This window comes from Macaca thibetana, chromosome X (assembly GCF_024542745.1).
Source record: "Macaca thibetana thibetana isolate TM-01 chromosome X, ASM2454274v1, whole genome shotgun sequence".
NCBI classification, from domain to species: domain Eukaryota; kingdom Metazoa; phylum Chordata; class Mammalia; order Primates; family Cercopithecidae; genus Macaca; species Macaca thibetana.
In genome coordinates this window covers 102,506,449-102,531,951 of record NC_065598.1, presented here as the reverse complement: position 1 = coordinate 102,531,951, position 25,503 = coordinate 102,506,449, and the positions used below count along the sequence as shown (strand labels likewise).

General features: G+C 37.6%; 1 protein-coding gene across 2 annotated transcripts in view; it reads right to left on the bottom strand.

Annotated features, from left to right (window-relative positions):
• Positions 1 to 625: 625 nt before the first annotated feature.
• Positions 626 to 25,503, bottom strand: part of TBC1D8B (TBC1 domain family member 8B) — a 68,068-nt gene continuing 43,190 nt past the window's right edge. Inside the window, exons 13-22 of one of the 2 annotated variants that reach the window (XM_050776079.1) lie at positions 24,821 to 24,950; positions 24,175 to 24,273; positions 12,403 to 12,471; positions 11,999 to 12,239; positions 11,194 to 11,259; positions 9,604 to 9,687; positions 8,953 to 9,000; positions 8,520 to 8,576; positions 7,234 to 7,331; positions 626 to 3,160 (exon numbers count right to left, since the gene is read on the bottom strand). In XM_050776079.1, coding sequence (XP_050632036.1) covers positions 2,804 to 3,160; positions 7,234 to 7,331; positions 8,520 to 8,576; positions 8,953 to 9,000; positions 9,604 to 9,687; positions 11,194 to 11,259; positions 11,999 to 12,239; positions 12,403 to 12,471; positions 24,175 to 24,273; positions 24,821 to 24,950 — 1,249 coding nt within the window. In that variant the 3' untranslated portion in view covers positions 626 to 2,803. The remainder of the gene's footprint in view (positions 3,161 to 7,233; positions 7,332 to 8,519; positions 8,577 to 8,952; positions 9,001 to 9,603; positions 9,688 to 11,193; positions 11,260 to 11,998; positions 12,240 to 12,402; positions 12,472 to 24,174; positions 24,274 to 24,820; positions 24,951 to 25,503) is intronic. The other variant, XM_050776080.1, reaches the window with a different exon arrangement.

Genomic DNA, 25,503 nt, shown 5'->3' with positions numbered 1-25,503 from the left:
GGAAGTTGTTCTTGAAAGCTCAAGTTAGTCTATCCTCTTGGTAATTATGTAAGCCACTTGATATCCAGTAATCAATCTTTTCCTGACTAAACTAACTAGAGTGAACTAGTTCTCTGCAATTGAATTCTGATACAAGAGGGAAGTCCTCAAGTGATATCTGAGTTAAGTATAAGTAAAAATATATCATAGTTCTGTGTGAACTGAAATTTAGAAAAAGAAAAAAAAAGGCTTAACATGGTGACTCACACCTGTAGTTCACACTTTGGGAGGCTGGGGTGGTAGGATTGCTTGAGCCTCGGAGTTTGAGAACAGCCTGGGCTACATAGGGAGACCACATCTCTACCAAAAAAAAAAAAAAAAAAAAAATTAGCCAGGCATGGTGGTGTGTGTCTGTGGTCTCAGCTACTTGGGAGGCTGAGATATGAGGATTGCATGAGCCTGAGAGATCAAGGCTGTACTGCACTCCAATCTGGGTGACAGAATGAGAGCTGTCTGTCTGGGTGACAGAATGAGACCTGTCTCAATAAAAAGACAAAAAAAAAAAAAAAAAGAAGAAGATAGAAAAGAAAAGAAAAAGGAAAAAAAGGTATCATGATAAACAATATTAATCTTTTTAAGTAAACCATTTTTCATGTTTAGTAGATATAATATTTATTTTTATAAAGACAAGTAAAGCCACCTTATAACATATTTAATTTAATGTATAAGGTATAATGAACTGGTTCAGTTTAACACAACTACATAAGATTTTTAATATTATGAACAACCTGTTTGGTTAACAAGATAGCAGCTATAAAAATCTATAATGTTTAGTTTGTTTCTCCTGCAGACTCAGAAAATAAATGTTTTCTTTTTGCTTTGCATTTATAAAATTTTGCAACTCAAAAAATCTCTTTCAGTATTGAATTTTAATTAATCGAGGCTAAAATATACTCAGTAATCTGTACTGTTCTAACTTTAAAATCATATCAAATATTAATAACATATGCTCTTAAGAAAGTACCTTTCTTTGTAAATACAACTGACAAAATATTCAACAAAGTGTGTACAATAGTGCCTTGTATACATGTGTCTTTCTGGAGCTACTTCAGTGTAATTTAACAATCATTGCATAATAGCAGATGTATAGTAGTTTCCATATAAACTATTAACTAAGCTCTAAAATATGGACATAGTTCAGCAAATCATTTCTGAGAAAAGGCATAGATGTTTATTTACCAACTATCTCTTTAAGTGGTAATTTCCTTGAAAAGACAAGGTTTATTAAATCATTTTAAAGATACTACTGGTAAGTGTTTAGCTAAAACCAATTTATGGAATTTTCAAAGGCTCAACTTGAAAATTCTTGAACTTCTTTGAAAATAACATATTCTATGGGCGATGAAGCCCCATGTGTTGAGCTTTGTTCACAGTGGATTCTTCCCAAAGGCTGACTGTACCAACTCCCTCCAAGAAAGGAAGACCTCTTGAGTTACTCTGAAGGAGGTCTGCCCTTTCATGGTTTCACATCTAGAAAAGTCAAAGAGCTTATAACCAACGTCTTTTGTAAAGAAAGACGCTCCAATGAATGATTTCTCCCCCAATTTCCTAAGTCAATTGATTAATAAATTGCCCCTGGTAGGAATAGCACAGGACAGTGGACAAATGTGGTTTGCTGTTTTTTTTTTTTTTTTAAGTGCTAACAAAGCCCATTATCTCCAAATGGACTGTCTGTGTAATGATTGAAATACAAGCAGCATAAAGTATATAGAAATTACACATCTAAATTGGATAGTCAAAACTTTTTAGACTGATGTCAGCAATTCTGTTACCCTGGCAATCATTACATACAAGTATACTTTATGTGCTTGCCAGACTATAAGATAATTCAGTCTTAGTGTAGCCATTCTTTACTATCTAATGTAAATTAACACATGACTGGTGAAAATCCAAAATCTACAGCTAGAACCAAAGCAGTCATAAGCTACTCTGAGACAAATGCCACAAACAGTAGTGCCCAGAATTTCTAGTGATTTCTTAAGACCTATACATTTAATTGAACCATTTCTTAGCCCTTCTCAGAAGGCTGGTTTTATCCAGCTTAAATCCAAATCCAATATTGTTTTTTTCTTAATATCGGCCCAGAATTTAGAGTTATTGATTTGCTTTTATCAGTAACAGAGTTAGCAGTGTGAGTCAGCAGCCTCTGAACCCCTCAGGTAGGAAGACTGTAGAAGGTACTTAAAAAACCATTTATTACTAGAAGACTGAATGAGATTAACTTTAAAAAGTTAATAATATTTCAGTTAGATAACTTGAAAACAAGGGCCCCAAATGGTAATCTTCTAGATAATTTGGAAAGTAGGGTTTATAGATTGACATGACATATCAGCCTCACTAACACCCAAGCATAACACTGTCTTTTCAAAATCATCAGTAATTCATATGTAAATAGCAACACAAGCTAGTAATTTCCTTACTAAAAGTGATATGCTTGTGCCCTCTGGTGGTAACATTTAGCATATTCCCCTGATATTGCATATATTGTGAAATATAAAAAAGTATATTTGTATTTGAGAATATCATCAAAATTTGAGATAACAAATGTGGTTTGTTTTTGTTTGTTTTTTTTTTTTTAAAAAAAGTGCTAACAAAGCCCATTATCAACAACAAAGGAATGATGCATTGTGCTTCTGGATATATATTTTGGCCTTCAGACACATTTTTAACAAGATAAATCCCTGAGCCCTACTCACAGGAATCAAGCTGACAGCTACAGGAATCTTAGTAAACTGGTGGTCTATGATAGGCAATTCCTAGGGATTTACATCTTGGTTCTAGACCTTAACTGAGAAATTTTTGCATTTTCCAGCTTGGCTTTTATATCTATGGGTTTCTCAAAAAACCTCACCAATGCTGGTTCATTCAACAGCGATGCAAGAATCTGTTCAAATGCAAATGACCACTGGCTCCCTGTTTTTTCCTCACTGGGTCCTCCAGAAGCACAGACAGTACCAGAGAATCCTTTGGCTGATGATGTAGGGCTATGTAGTTTCCTTCCAACTTCTTCCATCCTGAGTAAAAGGCTGGTTACAACAGCAATGGCTTGATATAATGATTCTTCTTCAGGGTCCTCATGAAATAAGTTATAGAGGGTCTTTGAAAACTGAATAAACTGAGACTAGAAGACACAAGTTGAAAATATCACATTTGAATATTAGACTTAGCAAATATAAAGAGAACTTAGAAGTGAATAGTCTCCCATATAGGATTTGTACCATAGAAGCTTCACCCTAGAAATTATAAGAACTAGTGATTAATCCCAAAACAAATCTTGGTTCTAGAAAGTTGAGTATGGGCCAAGCGTGGTGGCACATGCCTGTAATCCCAGCACTTTGGGAGGCCGAGGCAGGTGGATCACCTGAGGTCAGGAGTTCGAGACCAGCCTGGCCAACATGATGAAACCTCGTCTCTACTAAAAATACAAAAAATCAGCTGGGCGTGGTGGCAGGCACCTGTAATCCCAGCTACTTGGGAGGCTGAGGCAGAAGAATTGCCTGAACTGTGAAGGCAGAGGTTGCAGTCAGCCGAGATCATGCCATCGCACTCCGGCCTGGGCAACAAGAGAGAAACTCCATCTTAAAAAAAAGATGAGTATGAAGCATGGAAGGAAATTTCATTTAGATGCTCTCACTTATTGCCTAATAGCAGTACCTTTTATCCAGACTAATTCCTGGACTGTTTGCCTGCCAGCATTACTTAAATGTTAGGTGCTATTTTTTTTTTTCCTAGACAAGGTCTTGCTGTGTTGTCCAGGCTTGAGTACAGTGGTGCCATCATAGCTCACTGCAGCTTCCAACTTCTGGGCTCAAGTGATCCTCACACCTCAGCTTCTCAAGTAGCTAGGACTATAGGCACATGCCACCATGCCTAGCTAATTTTCACACTTTTTGTAGAGACAGGATCTCACTATGTTGCCTGGGCTGATCTCAAACTCCTGGCCTGATCTCAAACTCCTGGCCTCAAGTGATCCTCTCCCACTTTAGCCTCCCAAAGCACTCAGATTACAGGCATGAGCCACTGTGCTGGCCAGGTGGTACTTCTAATTAGGCAAAGTCCCTTTGGAGCTGTCCTCACAGGGTGAACAAGAATTCTGGACAGAAATATAGTTATAATTATGCATAAATTAGGCTGTACTTGGACCTGCTTCCATGTAATGAAAAGTCACTGACATTAGAATCATAAGGCTTTTGTTTAAGAATTAAGAAGTTTAATCCTGAATTCCAGCAAAATAGCTGATGCAAACCAGTTTGAAGACCCCGACAGAAGAACAAAACCAGCATGATAATAGTTTCTTCATCTCCCTGTCCAATGATTACACCCTGCATTCTTCGACCAATGGTCTCCACACTATGGCCCACTCCAAACCCCTTAAAAACCCTAGTCTCAAACTCCTCGAGGTGAGGCCTCCTCTTATCTTATTCAGCAACCCTACAATCAAACCTCTTTCTCTGCTGCAACCTAATGTCTCGGTTTACTGACTTGCTGTGTACATCAGGTAAAGGACCTATTATGGTTACACCGTATTTCCCTACACATAAATCATTCATTCATTAACCAATTGTAACAATTAAAAATGAGTTCCACTTAATCCGAAATGGCTGGAGTGGGTAGCTCAGCCAGAAGGTGGGTGGATCACAAGGTCAGGAGATCGAGACCATCCTGGCTAATATGGTGAAACCCTGTCTCTACTAAAAAAATACAAAAAATTAGCCGGGCGTGGTGGCGGGCGCCTACAGTCCCAGCTACTCGGGAGGCTGAGGCAGAAGAATGGTGTGAACCCCGGAGACGGAGCTTGCAGTGAGCCGAGATCGTGCCACTGCACTCCAGTCCAGACTGGGAGAGAGAGCCAGACTCTGTCTCAAAAATAAAAAAGAAAATTTAAGGAAGAATAAGTTTTGGGACTATCTAGTAGTACAAGGTGACTCCAAGTAACACTTTTTTTTTTTTTTTTTTTTTGAGACAGAGTCTTGCTCTGTCACCCAGACTGGAGTGCAGTAGCACAACCACAGCTCACTGCAACCTCGACCTCCTGGACTCAAGCAAACCTCCCACCTTGGCCTCCCAAAGTGCTGGGATAGAAAAAACATAAGCCACCGTGCCCAGTCCAAGGAACCCATTTGGACATGTTTCTCTTTAAAGGCTGAAGTGGGGCCTAAGTTGACAGATAAACGGGTTTGCCTGCTAATTGCACCTTGATGATCCATAGATATTCCTAGAAGATACCTGTCAATTTACAAAAGCAATTCCAACATAAGAATTCTACAAGTCAATCATCCTACCAGAAAAGTTTACTTGTAAATAAAAATCATATACAAAAGATACACTTCATGATAATATATTGTAACATTTTTCTTTCTTAATTAATCTACAGTTTTAGTGTTCCTATATAAATATAAATATATATATAATATATTTTTCTGGGTTCCTAGTTCACAACTCCCATAGTCCTTTGTTACAGTATTGTCTTATAATGTTGGGTGTATTAGGCCACAGGGGCAGGCGTCAGAAAACAGAATCTTCTCCCCACTCTAATCTTCTTCCAACCTTCCTTTCTTCCTTCCTTCTTTCTTTCCTTTCCTTCCTCCCTCCCTCCCCCTTTCCTTCCTCCCTCCCCCCTTCCTTCCTCCCTCCCCCCTTCCTTCCTCCCTCCCCCCTTCCTTCCTCCCTCCCTTCCTCCCTCCTTCCCTCCCTTCCCCTTCCCTTCCCTCCCTTTTCCCTCCTCCTCCCCTCCCTCTCCCCTCCCCTCCCCTTCCTTCTTTTTGACAGAGTTTCGCTCTTGTCGCCCAGGCTGGAGTGCAATGGTGCAATCTCGGCTCATTGCAACCACCACCTCCCAGGTTCAAGTGATTCTCCTACCTCAGCCTCCTGAGTAGCTTTCTGATAGTTGGTCTTAAACCCTCCCTAGAAAGGGTTGTACCTCATATCCTTGGGGGAAGAAATGCTGACATCATGAAGCTTCCATAAAAACCCAAGAGAACTGGGTTCAGGGAGCTTCTGATAGCTGAATGCATGGAGGCTGACAGGAGGAAGGTAAAGAAGAACTCATCCACATGTCGGGAGGGTGACACACCCCAACTCCATGGGGACAGAAGCTCCTGCGCTTGGGACCCTTCCAGACCTCGCCCTATGTATCTCTTCTTCAGGCTGTTTATCTGTATTCTTTAAAATATCCTTCTTAGTAAACCAGTAAATATAAGGATTTCTCTGAGTTCTGTAAGTCTCTCTGTAGCAAATTAATCAAACTCAAAGAAGGGATAGTGGGAACCCCAACTTTAAGTTGGTCAGCCAGGAGTTCAGGAGATCAGACTTGTTACTGAGGGAAAGGAGGGAGCAGTCTTGGGCACTGAACACTCAACCTGTGGGATCTCATACTATTTCTAGGTAGATAGTGTGGAATTTAATTGGAGGACACTCAGCTGGTATCTACTGCTTGGTGGTGGGGAAAACCCCCACACATTTGGCCACAGATGTTTTCTTCTATGTTGATGATTGTTATTGTTGTGGTGTGAGAGTAGAGGAAAAAAGGCACTTTGAGAGAATTTTTCCCTAAACAATAGTACTGTTCATTTATAATAATTCTAGAATAAATATATCATACTGACTCATTTTAGAAAGTACTTATTCAATTGTCAAATGATACAGTCCACTGAAAAATATGAAGTTGTTTGACAGTTTTCATTTTGGTAAAGTTCTTGGGATCCTCCGTATCTGTACTAACCAGATTTTAATTAAAAAAAGAAGAACATATTTTGATTAGGCAGTGTATAAGAAAAAGAGGAACTTAAGATTATGTTCGGATATAAGATCAGTAGGAACCAGGGTGTGACCCATCTCAGTAATTTATCATTCCCAGTACCTAGCATTGGGTTTGGTATCTGGTAGACAGTAAACAAATGTTTACTGAATAAATTAACATTTCCAATAAAGTTGGAAATATATTACACATATATTTTTTCTATAGGTGCATGTCATAGCAGAAGAATTCTCTGAAACACTAGACACATTTAAGTGTTAAAAATAAAAAAAAATCATTAAAAAATTTCTTCCCACTCTTCCATGCTCATCTGAAACTTAGATAATACATAGATTATTTAACTATTTTGGGAATAGCATGTTAGCTATTTTGGAGGTTACACCCACATTCATACAAAAAAGCAAGAACTTAGAATTTTCTTTTTGAAAATGCTATACCTGATTCATTCTTGGTAAATCCTTAATGTTTTCTTCTTTTTTGAAAAGCTCATCTTGCCATTGACTTAGATATGCTTGAATATCAATTTTCCCTTTGCCTGAAGAAAGGGAGTAAAACCATTTCATAAGGAACAGCCCACTATACTTTCTCAAATTTCAAAAATAATAATTATGATTAAAAGGTATTTCACTGAGATATAAGAGTCTATTTTTTTTTAATCCAGGAAATGATCTGAAATTACCTTTCATTTCACCCACTGGCTCTCAGAATACTTTTCCCATTTCTGTTTAGACTAAAACGTTTACTTTGGGAAGGTTAGGAACTAGTGAAGATGTGGCGAGAGAGGGAGAAAGGACATATTTAGATTAAAACAATACACCCCGACTTAATAATGCAAATTTTATGTATTCATTCTCATGTATATTATTAAGTTTAAAACAGCTTCTATATTATGTTCTTAATATGCATATATTGTACCAAAGTGGGCTGGGCACGGCGGTTCACACCTGTAATCCCACCACTGTGGGAGGCCAAGGCGGGCAGATCACCTGAGGCCAGGAGTTTGAGACCAGCCTGGCCAACATGGTGAAACCCTGTCTCTACTAAAAATATGAAAATTAGCCAGGTGTGGTGGCAGGTGCCTGTAGTTCCAGCTACTCGGAATGCTGAAGCAGGAAAATGACTTGAATCTGGGAAGCGGAGGTTGTAGTAAGCTAAGATCATGCCACTGCACTCCAGCCTGGGTGACAGAGCAAGACTCCATCTCAAAACAAACAAACAAATAAACAAAACGAAGTGGTCTGTAGTGGCTCTTTTTCAAAAATTTGAAACACTACTTATTCATTCAAAGAGTTTAAGATACAAATATACTGACATTAAAAGATGTCCATGATATATTGCAAAATCAAAAAAGGAAATTATAAAACAGTACTTATGGATTTTTGTTTTAAAAAGAGAGATGTCTGCATATGTTGTGTATACACAGAAATAGATCTGAAAAGGATATAGGCAAAAATGTTTTCGGGTAGGGTTGAGTGAAGGCAAAAGGACTTATGTACTGTCTGAATTTCTTTTCCAAGAATTACCTATTACTTTTGAAATTAAAAATAAATCTTTTTAAAATAATAAAATTAAATGAATATGGGTCATTTACTATAATATTTTCTATAATTTCTGAGACATCAATAGCCTTTAAAAGGAATCCATCTTTTCCCCCTTTGTAGCTATCCTTATTTACATAAACAATAACTAAATAAATTAAATGATAACTCCTAGATCATAGTACCTTTTTCAGGGCTGTGTTTTGCTGATTCTTCTTCCTTCCCATTTTCAGGCTTGGAAACTAGAAGAAAAGATGCAATTGCATTCTGTAAGATGTTTAACAAATACTCTTTGAAAGTAAAATAATGTTTCGTATAGACATATAAGCACATTACTTTATTCAGTTCTGCAAACAAATTTTAGCTGACTTGACCTATCATCAGAAGACAAAATATTCCAAAACTTTCACAGTAAAAAGAACACCGGGGGGAAATCCATATTTTAAAAAATCTTAGAAGGAAGTATACCAAATATTAAGTATTTATTTCTGAGTAGTATTTTCTTCTTTGTGACTTTCTTTAAATACAGTTATATTACTTTTATTATCAGGTGGAAAAAAGCACATACTGGAAGTCAGAAGAGTGTGCTACAAAGCCCTGACTGTGGCAATAACTCACTGTGAAACCTTGCACAAGTCACTTCTCTCTGGGCCTCAGTGCCTTTATCTATAAAAGGAAGAGACTTAACTTGCCTTTATCTATAAAAGGAAGAGATTTGTAAGGTCCCTTCAAACTTAATGTTCAAACACTTTAACATATAATAACCACAAATATACATTAATCAGGGTTCATCCCTCTATAGGACATTGAATATTTATGAAAATAAACTAAAGGACACAAAAATAAGCTCATATCACTTTAAATTTTGTCTTGGAGACAGACTCATCCCTGTCTCCTACACCTACAGTGATTTATAATAAGTATTCACTGTTTGAAAAATAGCTATGACCTTTAATCATCAAATATTCTATTGTATTTTATCAAGGCATGAAAATGATCTAATACATTTTAGAAATTTCTGCAACATAAGTAGAAACAAAATACTTTTTTGAGTCTCCAATAAGCAAGAAATTCCATAAATCAAAGTCCCAAAATGCAATTTGGTTAACCGGTCAAACATTTATGGACCATGCTAAGTGCTGTGGTAATACAAAAGAAGCATAAGGTAAAATGAAGCCCAATTTTAGCTGGGTAAAGTATATCTAAGTCAACAAGATCTTTATGGGTGACTAATCATCAAAACAGTTAAAGTTTTAAAGAGGTATTTACCATGGAGCTGGCTGAAATAAAGTAATTCTTCCTTGGAAAGTTCATCTCCTTTTGAAGTATCCTTAGATTTCACTTCAGTATAAGCTGAAAACATATAAATAACCCAAATTACATTTATTAACAACCAGGGGCAGAGATGAGGTTCATAATGGGTCAGGAAAATCTGGGAACCGGGTGTTAAAGAGTTTCTGTATAAGAAAGATGTAAGTGAAGAAAGGTAGAGGTGGTTCTACTCTACTGTAATATATAGTAATTATACTGTAATATACGTAATATATATAAAATATAGTAAATACAAGAAGTACTTGATCATTTTGAGTTCTATTATTTTTCCTACTTGTTGTTTTAATTGTTTTCCAAGAGCTATTAAAAGTTGAAATTGTTTAAATCTGGCATTTAGAAATCTCTGAAAATGTGACTTCAGCCATTTAAAAAAACATCCTCAATAATAAGGAAAACAGAAAGTTGGGTGCTTTAGTTTACTTCCTACCTGTGCTTTAACAGGTAAATAATGTTCTTCCTATTTTTTATCTCTCTGTTAAAAGCATAGTTGATGACAATATTAAACATTCTAAACTCCTTTTATAATTAAATTTTTAGGTGATTTGTCTTTTGCTTTTAATACTGTGTTTGTGATTTGAGTGTGTGAAGGGTTAAAGATGGCCTTTAGCTTGTTGGTCTGGTAAAGAATATTTCCTGGCTATCCTGAGAAAAGCTGAAAAGGGATCCCAGGTGTAGCTTTAAACAAATTATGAGGTGCTGTTTGTTTTTGTGAATTACCCAGTCTCGGTTAAAAGGTACTTTTTGCAATGCTCCTTCAGTTTAAAGCCTAAGACTGTTTTCACAAAGTAGGGATCAGGCCTTGGCAAGGCATCCTCTTCAGATCAGTGGGAAAAACAAGTAAACTGAATGGTGTGGTAATTTTGAGGTAGTACGGAAGAATATAAAGAAATGTGAGCTTTGGAGTTAGACTTCAGTTTGCTATGCAATTTATTAGCGATGTGATCTTTGGCAAATTTTAATCTTTCCAGCTCTCAGTTTCCTTATCATCAAAATTGGAAGGATAATACCACCTATCAGGGATATTGTGAGAATTAAATTTAAAAAATGCATGTAAAGTTAATAACTTGTCAGAGCAAGTGCTTAATACATGATAGCTTTTATTGTGCTTCCTTTTAAAAATGTTTAATATCCCTGCTGCCTTGTCCCATTTTTCTGAATAATTTGTAGTATTTTGCGAGTTTGGCAATTTGTCTAAAGTTAATTTCCACTCTAATGACAACAACAACAATTCAACATTATACCAACAAGCAAATGATATGTAATTCTTATATACAAACTATTTATCATTAAATTGACTACTAACAGGAAGGAAACTTGTGGGCCCATATGTTACACAGGATCTCTTCCATAGAAGATCACTGTATCTATATTAGCAAAAGTAGTCATAATATAATTTGAGGGCCACAATGAAGCAACGATCTTATATCATGTTGAAAATTAGTTTAGTTGTTAAAAAAATCTGTAATTATATTTGTTAAAATGGAATAAATTCCTGCTGTACATCATTAAAGACTGGTAAACTCTTACCTGGAGGAATATGTAGCTTAAAAAGCAGCTTAAGCTTCTCAGTAAAACTTCCATTGTACATTATGTCTGTTCAATAAAATTCAATTGTAAATAATCATGTATCTAAAGAACATTGAATCAATTTCAGCAACAAAGATTAAGATATAGATATTAGTCAAAAATTAGGATTTAGAAACCTGTTATTTAAGCTAACAATTAACCACCTAGTCAGTCAGATGCTCTCCTTTAAGTGTATAATTATATAAGCAAAATACTCTTTATCAAAAAAGTAAAATGCTCTCTTTCCTAGCTCCTTTTCCCCAATCTCAGATTTCTCTTTCCTTTTGAATGAGGCCTGTGGAAGACAGAACTGATCTTCAAGGGGTGATCCCCAATAAGAAAGCGTGCTGGGGTATCTGGAAAAGCAAAGGAATAATGTCTACAACATGTTTGTAGGTACAACATGTTTGCTGGGTATTTATCTACCACTCTTCTAGGCTATGTGGTTGAATTTTTATGGGGAGGTCGGCGGCGGTGGGGGTAAGTCCTTCTGTAGTACCCATGCATCTGAGAGTGGGAAAATTGGGACATTGTCTTCCTTATGTTAAGCCTTAAAATACTCACATCTAACAGCTTGCTTTTCTGAAAGGATTGGGGAAAATAACATCAAAATACTTAGATTTAGTAACAAATGCAGAAAAGGGTCCATTTATTACTAAACACACTGTAACCCATGGTGATACATTTGACTAAATTGGCAATAATAGGCAGTACTAAGTATTTCTAGGAGCACTTTTTTTTTTTTAACTTAAAAAAATCATCTTACCAATTGCAGAGGAGAATTCTTTGAAGTTTATAAGGCAATCAGAGTTTTCGTCCAACAATCTGAATGTCCATAAAGCTAGTGAGTCTCTATTTGCCGAATGAGCCCAGGGACTCAACAAGTGATACAACGCTCTGAACTGCTGGCAGTCAATCTGATACTGTTCCAAATATGGCAGACTGGGGTCATGATGCTTCAATACGGGACAACCCAAACACCAATAACAAGATAAAAACAGCTCTTTCTATTAAAAATAAATAAAAAGGGAAAGTTACTAATTAGAAAAAGTAATTTTGGAAGATTTTAAAAACCATGTTTGCTAAAATAAAGATAAAAATAATTAGAATGGCTGTGATACAATTCTGCTAAAAAAGCTTTATTTTTCATTTAAAAAAGAACAACAGTACCTTGAAGATGACATAAAGTTCATCCAATTCATGAAGGCTCAATTTCACATCTTGTGATACAACACGCAACTTTAAAAAGATTAAAAGCAATTTAGTACACAGAATTTAACATTGCAATAAAGAAATTCTCTTTGAATTTACTTAGAGTCTCTCTCTGCTAGAAGAAAATATTTGTCTTTTAACTTCTTAAATGAATAATAAAAAATTATCTTATAAAGTTATTATCTATTTTAGCCTTTTAAAAAGTAGTAGTAGACTAGTTCAATTCTACTGTAATATGTACTTTGCTCTTCATCTCTTCATACTCAGAAATCACTGCCAAAGGACAGCCACTTAATGTCTATAAATATAAGTAACACTATTCTAAGTCTTATTCCATATATTCCTCTCTTGCCACATAAGCAGCATATCTAGTCATCATATGAGGTTGCCATTAAATACTTCAAAGGCATTGGGAGATGTACATTCCCTATCTATGCCAAAAAACATAATCCAATAAGTAATAAGCTTAGAAAATATGTAATTTTATCCTGTTCCATGAAGAAGAAGCACTTCCTTATGTTAACCCTTAAAACACTCACATCTAACAGTTTGCTTTTCTGAAAGGGTTGGGGAAAATAATATCAAAATACTTAGATTTAGTAACAAATGCAGAAAAGGGTCCATTTATTATTAAAGCTAAACACACTGTAACCCATGGTGATATAATCTGACTGAATTAGCAATAATAGGCAGTACTAAGTATTTCTAGGAGCACTTTTTTTTTTTTTGCTTAAAAAAATCATCTTACCAATTGCAGAGGAGAATTTTTTGAAGTTTATAAGGCAATCAGAGTTTTCATCCAACAATCTGAATGTCCATAAAGCTAGTGAGTCTCTATTTGCCGAATGAGCCCAGGGACTCAACAAGTGATACAACTCAACAAGTGATACAATAATGGTATAATCATTATGGTATCCAAGAAATTTGAAAGCAAAGGTAAAGAAAAAAGCTAGAATTGAGGAAATAGGGAAAATTAAAAAAAAAAAACCCAGTAGACTCAGTAAATAAAATTAAGAGTTGGTTTATTGAAAAAATCAATAAGATGGACAAATTTCTGGCAAGTGAGATGAAAAAAATCACAAATGACTATCATTGAGAAGTGGGTAATTTAAGCATGGATACAGAGGTCATTTAAAGTGCCCAGCAGGGGCATGGTGGCTCACGCCTGTAATCCCAGCACTTGGGAGGCCAAGGCAGGCAGATCACTTGAGGCCAGGAGTTCAAGACCAGCCTGGCCAACATGGTGAAACCTTGTCTCTACTAAAAATACAAAAATTAGCCAGGTGTGGTGGCGTACGCCTATAATCCCAGCTACTTGGGAGACTGAGGTACAAGAATCACTTGAACCTGGGAGGCAGAGGTTGCAGTGAGCCGAGATCATGCCACTGTACTCCAGCCTGGGCGACAGAGTGAGACTATCTAAAAACCTGTCTTAAAAAAAAAAAAAAAAAAAAAAGTGCCCAGCGTGGGATGGGCCAATATGGCAAACTAGAAGCAGATAATGGGTGCTGCTCTCTTATGGAGGGGAAACAAAGGGTTTAGTGAACACTGACCCTAAAAGCCGACCATCTAAGAAACCACACTGGGAACCATCAAAGCAGCAAGGGTACACAGAGAGCAGAGAGGAGTGAAGCTGAGCAGTAGCCTATCTGGCATCAATGTTGAGTCAGGAGAAGCTCCCCAATACGGGAAAGGGTAATTCACACTCTCCATGGGGATCTGTGTAAGGCTGGGAATGGGAGAATCCCCCTGCCCTAACCCCCTACTCACGACTCTCATCCTCCCACCTCACCTCTAAACTGAGGCAGAGAGCCACCCAGACGGTTTGTGGCGGCAACTCTTAAGTCCAAGGGGACCTCTACAAGCCTCGGATCCCGGAAGAGACCAACACTAGCGCCACAGACCCAATAAAGGCCACAGTCATGGTGCCTGGGAGCAGTAAGATTGGTCCACCCTCCTCACCAGACAAGGCTTAGTGCCAGCTTCCAACCCAGCACTCCCGCTTCTGCCTGAAATCAGCCAGAGGCTGCAGCCTCCTGTTGTCCCATGAAACACCTACACGGCAGGGCGGACGACCCCACCCACTCCTGGCAGGGCAGATGACCCCACCCACTCCTGCCAATGGTAGCCAGGCGGGCAACACCTGCTAGAGCTTCCAGCCCAGATGTCCCGCTTCTGCCTGAACTCAGCCAGTGGCTGCAACATCCTGTTGTCCCTGGAAACACCCAAAAGGCAGGCAGGTGACCCCACCAAGGTCCACCACTGGTAGCCAGGTGGGCAATGCCTGTTAGAGCTTCCAGCCCAGTGGTCCAGCTTCTGCCTAAACTCTGCTGGCAGTTGCAACCCCGGGTACCCTCGGGATGCACTTGGACAGCAGATGAGGTGACACTACTCACCCCCGCAGCTTCTAGCTGGGCGGGACTTTCTGGTTTAGGTGGTGCCCAAGCATCACTCAGAGATAAGACACCCAGGTTCGCAGGTTGATAGAGGGTTGGTGTGTGCCTCCCTCCACAGGGCCGACTCAGTAAGGATAAGACCTGTTTGCCAACTGTGGCTCCTACCTAAGGGAGCCCTGTGAACCAGAGCACCCAACAAAAGAAATGTGGGCATGAAGCCAGTAATTGGAGGGGGTTCCTCCAAGGCCCAGGGGTGGACTAGGTGAATGGGCCATCTCCCTGCCCCCAATCACAGACCACTACCCCGGAGCCATGCAGCAGAGCAAGAAGCCATCTGCTGGCTAACACTCTTAAGTGCCACCTACCGGATTGCAGCCCAAAACACAACACTAAAATACTCTGCCAGTATATACCACCTGTGAAAACTAAGGTAAAGGCTCCTACCGGCACCCAGCCTGAGCCAATGCATGTGTACGCTGCCACCCTGCTACGGATGCTGGCATGCACGAGCAAGCATGGATTCCACTGCCACCACCCCGATTAAGTGTTTTGGCTAGCACCTCCACTGCAGTGATGAAGCCAATGGACTGGGAACACCTCGGCCTCTCTGGCAGAGCAGGTTCCTAGCCCCAAGGGCCCAGAGAACAAAGCTGGGGGTCTGGTACCAGCCCCACAGAGGTAGTGCACTCATCTCAGGAAAGCTCAGGTGAGCTTTGGCCATCTGAAATCTTCAAAATCAAAGCCAGTCAACTGAACCCACCTTATACCACAATCAAACCCCCAAGGGCATCAAAGAAGATAAAAGCCAAAAAAAAAAAAAAAAAAAAAAAAGACCCATCCAAAGGAAAACAACTTCAGAGATTAAAGGAATATCAGCTCACGCAGATGAGAAAGAACCAGCACAAGAACTCTGGCAACTCAAAAAACCAGAATGTCACCTTACCTCCAAACAACTGCACTAGTTCCCCAGCAGTGGTTCTTAGCTAGGCTGAAATGGCTGAAATGACAGACATATAATTCAGAATATACATAGAAATGAAGATCATCGAGATTCAGGAGAATGTTGAAACCCAATCCAAGGAATCAAAGGAACACAATAAAATGATACAGGAGGTGAAAGACGAAATGACCATTTTAAGAAAGAATCAAACTGATCTGATAGAGCTGAAAAACTTACTACAAGAATTTCATAATACTATCACAAGCATTAACAACAGAATAGACCAAGCTGAGGAAAGAATCTCAGAACTCGAAGACTGGTTCTCTGAATTAGCTTAGACAAAAATAAATGAACATTTCCCCAACTTTGCTAGACAGGCCAACATTAAATTCTGGAAATGCAGAGAACCCCTGCAAGATACTATATAAGATGACCATCCCCAAGCCACACAGTCATCAGATTCTCCAAGGTCAAAATGAAAGAAAAAATATTAAAGGCAGCTAGAGGTAAGGAGCAGGTCGCCTAAAAAGGAAATCCCATTAGCCTAACAGTGTACTATTCAGCAGAAATGCTACAAGGCAAAAAAGATTGAGAGCCTATATTCAGCATTCTTAAAGAAAAGAAACTCCAGCCAAGAATTTCGTATTCAGCCAAACTAAGCTTCATAAGCAAAGGAGAAATAAGATCCTTCTCAGACGAGCAAATGCAAAGGGAATTCATGTTCATTAGATCTGCCTTATGAGAGATCTTAAAAGGAGTGCTAAATATGGAAAGGAAAGACGATTATCAGCCACTACAAAAACACACTTAAGTACATAGACTATTGACACAATAAAGCAACTACACAATCAATCAATTTTGCATAATAATCAGCTAACAACATGATGACAGGATCAAATCTACATATATTAATATTAACCTTGAATGTAAACAGACTAACCAGAATGTAACCAGACTGCCCTAATTAAAAGGCACAGAGTGGCAAGTTGGATAAGATAGTGAGATGCAACTGTATGATGTCTTCAAGAGACCCATCTCACATGCAATGACATCCAAAGCCTCAAAGTAAAAGGATGAGGAAGAATCTACCAAGCAAATGGAAAACAGAAAAAAGCAGGGGTTGCTATTATGATTTCAGACAAAACAGACTTTAGGCCAACAACAACAACACCACAAAACAAAAAAGGAATTATATAATGGTAAAGGGTTCAAGTCAACAAGAAGACAACTATCTTAAATATATATGCAGTCAACACAGCAGCACTCAGATTCATGAAACAAGTTCTTAGAGGCCTATAAAGAGACTTAGATAACTACACAATAATAGTGGGGGACTTCAACACCCCACTGACAGTATTAGACATATCATCAAGGCAGAAAACTAAAAAAGATATTTGGGACCTGAACTCAACACTTGACCAAATGGACCTAACAGACATCTACATAACTTTTCCCCTCAAAAACAACAGAATATATTCTTCTCATCTGCACATGGCACATACTCTACAATTAACCACACAATCAGACATAAAACAATCCTCAGCAAATTCAAAAAACCCAAAATCATAACAACTATACTCTTGGACCATAGCATAATAAAAATGAAAATAAATACTAAGAAGATTGCTCAAAACCATATAATCACATAAAAATTAAACAATCTGCTCCTGAATGACTTTTGGGTAAGCAATGAAGCTAAGGAAGAAATCAAGAAATTATTTAAAACTAATGAGAATAAGGATAAAACATATCAGAATCTCTGGTACACAGTTAAAGCAGTGTTAAGAAGGAAGTTTATAGCATAAATGCTCACATCAAAAAGTTAGAAAGATCTCAAATTAACAACCTAACATCACACCTAGAGGAACTAGGAAAACAAGAATAAACCAACCCCAAAGCTAGCAGAAGACAAGAAATTACCAAAATCAGAGCTGATCTGAATGAAATCAAGACATGAAAAGCCATATAAAAGATCAATGAATTCATGACTTGGCTATTTAAAAGAATAAGTAAGACTGATAGAACACTAGCTAAACTAATAAAGAAACAAGAGATGATACAAATAGACACAATCAGAAATGACAAAGAGACATTACCACTGACCCCACAGAAATACAAAAAATACCCTCAGAGACTACTATGAACACCTCTATGCACACAAACTAGAAAACCTAGAAGAAATGATAAATTCCTGGAAACACACAATCTGCCAAGATTGGACCAGGAAGAAATTGAAACCCTGAACAGACCAAAAGCAAGTTCTAAAATTGAATCAGAAAGCAAAAAACAAAAAACACCAATCATAAAAAGCCCAGGACCAGATGGATTCACAGCCAAATTCTACCAGACATATAAAGAAGAGCTGGTACCATTCCTACTGAAACTATTCCAAAAAATTGAGGAGAAATGACTCCTCCTTAACTCATTCTATTAGGCCAGTATCATTCTGCTGCCAATAACTGGCAGAGACACAACAAAAAAAGAGAAAACTTCAGGTCAGTATCCTCGAGGAGAACAGATGCAAAAATCCTCAACAAACTGCTAGCAAACCAAATCTAGCAGCACATCAAAATGCTAACCCACCATGGTCAAGTATGCTTTATCCCTGGGATACAAGGTTGGTTCAACATACACAAATCAATTAATGTGATTCATCACAAAAACAGAACTAAGAACCACACGATCATCTCAATAGATGCAGAAAAAGCTTTCAATAAGATTCAACATCCCTTCATGTTAAAAAGCCTCAACAAACTAGGCATTGAAGAACTATATTTCAAAATAATAAGAGCCATTTATGACAAATCCACAACCAAAATCATACTGAATGGGTAAAAGCTGGAAGCATTCCCCTTGAGAACCAGAAGACAAGGATGCCCCCTCTTACCACTCTGGTTCAACATAGTATGGACGGTCCTAGCCAGAACAAGAGAAAGAAATAAAAGGCATCCAAATAGGAAGAGAGGAAGTCAAACTATTTCTATTTGCAGATGATATGATTCTATATGTAGAAAACCCCATAGTCTCAGCCCGAAAGCTCCTAGATTTAGTAAACAACTTTGGCAAAGTTTCAGAATACAAAAATCAATATACAAAAATCAGTAGCATTTCTATGTACCAACATTGTCCAAGCTGAGAGCCAAATCAAGAACTCAGTCCTACTCACAATAGCCAAAAAAAGAATAAAATACCTAGGAATACAATAACCATGGAGGTGAAAGGTCTCTACAATGGGAATTACAAAACATTGCTCAAAGAAATCAGAGGTGACACAAGCTAATGAAAAATATTCCATGCTCATGGATAGGAAGAATCAATATTGTTAAAAAGGCCATACCAACCAAATCAATTTACAGATTCCATGCTATTCCTATCAAACTACCAATGACATTCTTCACAGAATTAGAAAAAACGATTACAGAAAATTCATATGGAACCAGAAAGGAGCCCAAATAGCCAAAGCAATACTAAGCAAAATGAACAAAGCTAGAGGCATCACGTTATTCACCTTCAAACTATACTACAAGGCTACAGTAACCAAAACAGCATGGTACAGGTACAAAAACACATATAGTCTAATGGAACAGAATGAAGTGCCCAGAAATAAAGCTGCACACCTACAACCATCTGATCTTTAACAAGGTCAACAATAACAAGTAATGGGGAAAGGACACCCTATTCAATAAATGGTGCTGGGATAACTGGCTAACCATATGTAGAAGATTGAAACTAGATCCCTACCTTTCACCATATACAAAAATCAACTCAAGATGGATTAAAGACTTAAATGTAAAATGTATAACTGTAAAAAGCCTTGAAGAAAACCTAGGGAGTACCATTCTAGACATAGGCGGTGGCAAAGATTTCACAACAAAGATGCCAAAAGCAATTGCAACAAAAATAAAATTTGACAAATGGGACTAATTAAACTAAAGAGCTTCTGCACAGCAAAAGAAACTAGCAACAGAGTAAACAGACAACCTACAGAATGGGAGAAAATATTTGCAAACTATGCATCTGACAAAGGTCTAATATCCAGAATCCATAGGAACTTAAAAAATTAAAAACCAGGCCAGGCGTGGTGGCTCACGCCTGTAATCCCAGCACTTTGGGAGGCTGAGGCGGGTGGATCACGAGGTCAGGAGATTGAGACCATCCTGGCTAACACAGTGAAACTCTGTCTCTACTAAAACTACAAAAAATCAGCTGGGCGTGGTGGCACATGCCTGTAGTCCCAGCTGCTCGGGAGGCTGAGGCAGGAGAATGGCGTAAACCCGGGATGTGGTGCTTGCAGTGAGCCAAGATCTTGCCACTGCACTTCAGCCTCGGAGACAGAACAAGACTCTGTCAAAAATAAATAATAAATAAATAAATAAATAAAACCAAAAATCAAACAACTCCACAAAAAAGTGGGCAAAGGTCATGAACAGACACTTTTCAAAAGAAGACCTATATGCAGCCAACAAGCGTATGAAAAAATGCTCAACATCACTAATCATTAGAGAAATGCAAATCAAAATCACAATGGGATACCATCTCACACAATCAGAAAGGTGATTATTAAAAAATCAAAAAATAACAAGATGCTGGTGAGGTTGTGGAGTAAAGGGAATGCTTATACACTGCTGGTGGAAATGTAAGTTAAGTTAGCCACTGTGGAAAGCAGTTTGAAGATACCACAAATAACAGAGAACTACCATTCAACTCAGAAATCCCATTACTGGTCATATACCTAAAGGAGTATAAATTATTCTACCATAAAGACACATGCATATGTATGTATGTCACAGCATCATTCGCAATAGCAAAGACATGGAATCAACTTAGATGCCCATCAATGGTAGACTGGATAAATAAAATGTTGTCAATATATACCATGGAATATTATGCAGCCATCTAAAAGAATAATATTATGTTCTCTGGAGCAACATGGATGGAGCTGTAGATCGTTATACTAAGTGAACTAACAGAGGAAAAGAAAACCAAATACTGCATGTTCTCACTTAAAAGTGGGAGCTAAACATTGAGTACACATGGACACAAAGAGGTGAACGATAGACACAGGGGCCTACATGAGTATGGAGGGTAGGAGAAGGGTGAAGATCATAAAACTACCTATTGAGTACCATTCTTATTACCTGTGTGATGAGATAATCTGTACATGAAACCCTGTGACACATAATTTACCTATATAAAAAACATGCAGCTGGGTGTGGTGGCTCATGCCTGCAAACCCAGCACTTGGGGAGGCCGAGGTGGGTGGATCACTTGAGCTCAAGAGTTTGAGACCAGCCTAGTCAACATGGTGAAATCCCATCTCTACTAAAAATACAAAAATTAGCTGGGCATGGTGGCAGGCACCTGTAATCCCAGCTACTAGGGAGGCTGAGGCAGAATTGCTTGAACTCAGGAGGTGGAGGTTGCAGTGAGCCGAGATTGTGCCACTGTACTCCAGCCTGGGTGACAGAGTGAGACTCATTCTCAAAAAAAAAAAAAAAAACAAAAAAAAAAAAAACAAAAACAAAACAAAACAAAAAAATAAGGAAGCCTGCTTCTACTGCTATTATTCAATAATTCTCTGAAGATCCTACCTAATGCAATAACACAGAAAAAAGAAAAGAGGTATAAATGTTAGGAAGGGTCAAAATTCTAAGACTGGAAATGACATGCTTGTCTATTCAGAAAATTCGAGGTCAACTAAAAAAAATAGTACAATTAATGAGAGTCAATAATGCAACCACTTAGAAAAGCAACATACCCAAATCAATAACTTTTACACACACAGCCAATAAACAATTAGGCAATGTAAAGGAAAAATGATCTCATTCATACTAGCAGCAAAACCACAAAATATATAGGGGTAGAATAAACCCAAAAGAAATGTGTAAGACCTACATGATGAAAACTAAAAATGCTTACTAAAGAACATTTAAAAAGACAGATTGTTACAATGAATAAAAGCCTTAACAGATTTCAAAATAGACAAACTACAGTAACTGAAACAGTGTGGTACTGTTGTAGTAACAAAAAAAGAAAGTCCAGAAATAAAGCCCAGGTATGTACGTAAGAATTTAGCATATGAAAAAAGTAGAGTACTGTGAGTTAAATAAACTATTTAATAATTGGTTTTTACAAAATAAGTGATTTCAGTTGGAAAAAACATAATATTACATAATAAACAAAAATATGCTCTAGGTGTATTAATGTTCTAAATGTTAAAAAAGCAATACCAGTACTATAAGCCAATATGAAAAAATATTTTTATAATTTATGTAATTTTAAATAGGGAAAGCTTGCTAAGTTTGATATGAAACCCAGATACCATGTAATAAAAAAGAGAAAGACTTCATGAAAATTTGTAACTTGTATAATCTGAAAGACATTATAAAGATAATGAAAGAAATAATAAGACTAGGAGGAAATATTAGGCCACAAATATAGCTGACAAAGAACTAGTACTACTAATAGTCAAAAGAGCTCCTACAAATCAATACTTAAGACAATCTCATAGAAAAATAGGCAAAGGCTATGAATAGGCAATTAAGAGACTAAATTAAAAAGGCTAATAAACATATGTGATCAGTGAATTGAAACCTTAAATGAAAAGTGATATTTGATCTATCACATTGGCACAAATTAAAGATTTTGTTTTGTTTGCTTTAGAGACAAGGTCTGGCTCTGTTGCCTAGGCTGGAGTGCAGTGGCATGATTATAGCTCAATGTACCCTGGAACTCCCAGGCTCAAGGTGATCCTCCCATCTCAGCTTCCTGAGCAGTTGGGACTACGAGTGTGTGCCACCATGCCTGGCCAACAAATTCAAGATTTTAAATATCTGGTGTTAGTGAGAATGTGGGGAAAGGGACATTCTTACAGGCTGCTGGTGGGATTACAATTTGGCAAAATCTTTTGAAGCATAATTTGGCAGGGACCTGTCAAATTTTAAATGGGCATACCCTTTTACCCAGCTTCCACTTCCAGATATCTATCTTGCAAAGAATATATATACAAGAATGTTTACATACAGTATTATTTGTAAGAGCAAAAAAGGGAGACATATTAAATGTACATCAACAATGAGTAAATTATAGCATATCCATATTATGGTACACTATTCAATGCATTAGGAAGAGTGAGGTAGATCTATATTTACTGATATTCAATAACCATGATCTATTTTTGAATGAAAAAAGTTGCAGAGCAAAGTGACTAGTATGATCTCATTTCAAAAACTATATCCTTCCAATACACATGTATGTGTGCAGACACCTAGAGAAAAGATCTGAAAGGATATATGCCAAATTATTTTAAGATGTTTACTTCTGGGGTGGGGAATCTACTTTTTACATTGATGTAATGCTTAAATTATTTACAGTGAGCATGTATTACTTCAGTAAATTTAAAAAAATGCTAACATATAAAAACTAAAACAAGGGGCCCTATGCTAACCATGTCACAGTAACCTCACTGAATTATTCAATTGAAATCTAAACCTGGAATCTTCAGAAATGTTAGTCTTCCCAGATTTGTGTCTCTGAGGACCTTGGCCTTTAAGCAAGTAGGTTTACAAGACAACACATGGCCATGATAAAAGCTCAAACAGTACAGAAGAATATAAACAGCAAAGTAAAACTCTCCTCCTTCTGACCAGCAATCTATTAATCCGATTCACCAAAGGCAACCAATATTAACAGCTGCTTATGGAGCCATCCAAATATTAAAATGACAAGTATTTAAAACATAGTATTTACTTTAGGTATCCAAGGATAATAATATTCATTGGAGCACTGACTACTGTGTAGATCAGCTGTTCTTACTGATGCAGCACATCACAAATATGTTATGCTTAAATGCCAACATGATAGCATTCAACACTGAGCTGCAGGCTAGGTGTGGTAGCTCATGCCTGTAATCCCAACACTTTGGGAGGCCTAGGTGAGGAGGATCTCTTGAGCCCATGGGTTTGAGACAGCCTGAGAAACACACTGAGACCCTATCTCTACAACAAAATTTAAAAAATTAGCCAGGCATGGTGGTGTGTGCATGCAGTCCCAGCTCCTCAGTGGGCTGAGGAAGAAGGAGTTTTTGAGCCCAGGAGGTAGAAGCTACAGTGAGCCATGATCATGCCGCTGCATTCCAGCCTAGGCAACAGAGCGAGACCCTGTCTCAGTGGTCTTGAAGGTCAAATAGTACAAAACATGTTGGAGAAGACAACATAATTCAACCTGAAGAAAATAATTTATTTTCTCTAAAAAATAATTTACCATAGGCTAAACCTTGGCAAGGATCTAGCTCAAAAGTTTAGTCCATTTTATTTGCCCAGAATGATAATTTCTAAAGAAAGTTAAAGAAAAAAATTACTCCAACTGGTTTTTCCCCATTGGTTGCATACTTACCACATTCTGTTTTGTTGTTTCCTCTAGGGTCTGTATCACATACAACCTATTTCGACAGCGCATACTGTGTATATCTTCATAGCGAATATTACCATATTTCTGCAAGAGATATGATTTCAGTAGATATTCATTCATAATAAACATCCACTTCTTCTTTTACAATTCAGTTTTATCAGACTCAATTCTTGGAGGCCTTGATTCTATTTCTAGGTAATTTCCTGACTTATTCAATGATTTTGCAAATTTTCACCTCCCACGTTCAGTTTTTAAATATATTCACTGGAGAGAATTCCATCTACTATGTACATAGACTAAGTACAAAAATATGGGTAAAATTCGTAATCTCTAAGAAGTGAATAATAATAATGAGAATAATTCACCTTTTGATACAGAGATAGATGTTTAAAGTAGTCATTATTTGTGAAAGCAAGTGAATTTAATTTCATTTAATGAAAAACAAATTGAGGCAGAGGAGGTTACACAACCTAGGAACAGTTCACAAAACTCATTTTAAAAGTTAAGTTGGATTTTAAGTTGTATGTCTACTTGCATTATTATCTTACACTTAATATACCACTAGAGATATACCATAGTTCAATCATTTTAAATATGCTAGGTAATATATTTATGGAATGAAAAAACTTACCTCATTTGATTCTCTAATCAAATCTGTAATATCCACTCTAGTATGACTGGTTTTTTCATCACTCACATTTGAACCCTGCTGAACATTTGAAGGCAATGGACTATCCTTATTAGTGACATTGTCAAAGAACCTATTGAAAAGTGATAGTAATACAATAATTAGTGGAACTACCATTATTAAAGCAGAGAAATGACACCTAATTTCTCCCTAGGTAGAGGTTACTTTCAACTGAAAGGACAAGAGAAGGTCTCATGAAGAAGTGAAACTTGTTTTTTGTGTTTGAGATGGAGTCTTGCTCTGTCACCCAGGCTGGAATGCAATGGCGCAATCTTGGCTCACTGCAACCTCCGCTTCCTGATTTCAAATGATTCTCCTGCCTCGGCCTCCCAAGTAGCTGGGATTACAGGTACCCATCAACATGCCTGGCTAATTTTTGTATTTTTAGTCGAGATGGGGTTTTGCCATGTTGGCCAGGCTGGTCTTGAACTCTTGACCTCAGGTGATCTGCCTGCCTCGGCCTCCCAAAGTGCTGGGATTACAGGCGTGAGCCACCGCGCCCGGTCAAGAAGTGGAGTTTGAAGATGGTTGAGCGTTAGGAGGGCATGGGTGAGGGAAATGGGATAGTGAAGGAATCATTTGGGGTTTTGAAGGAAGCAAACAGACTCACAGAGTAATTGGCAAAT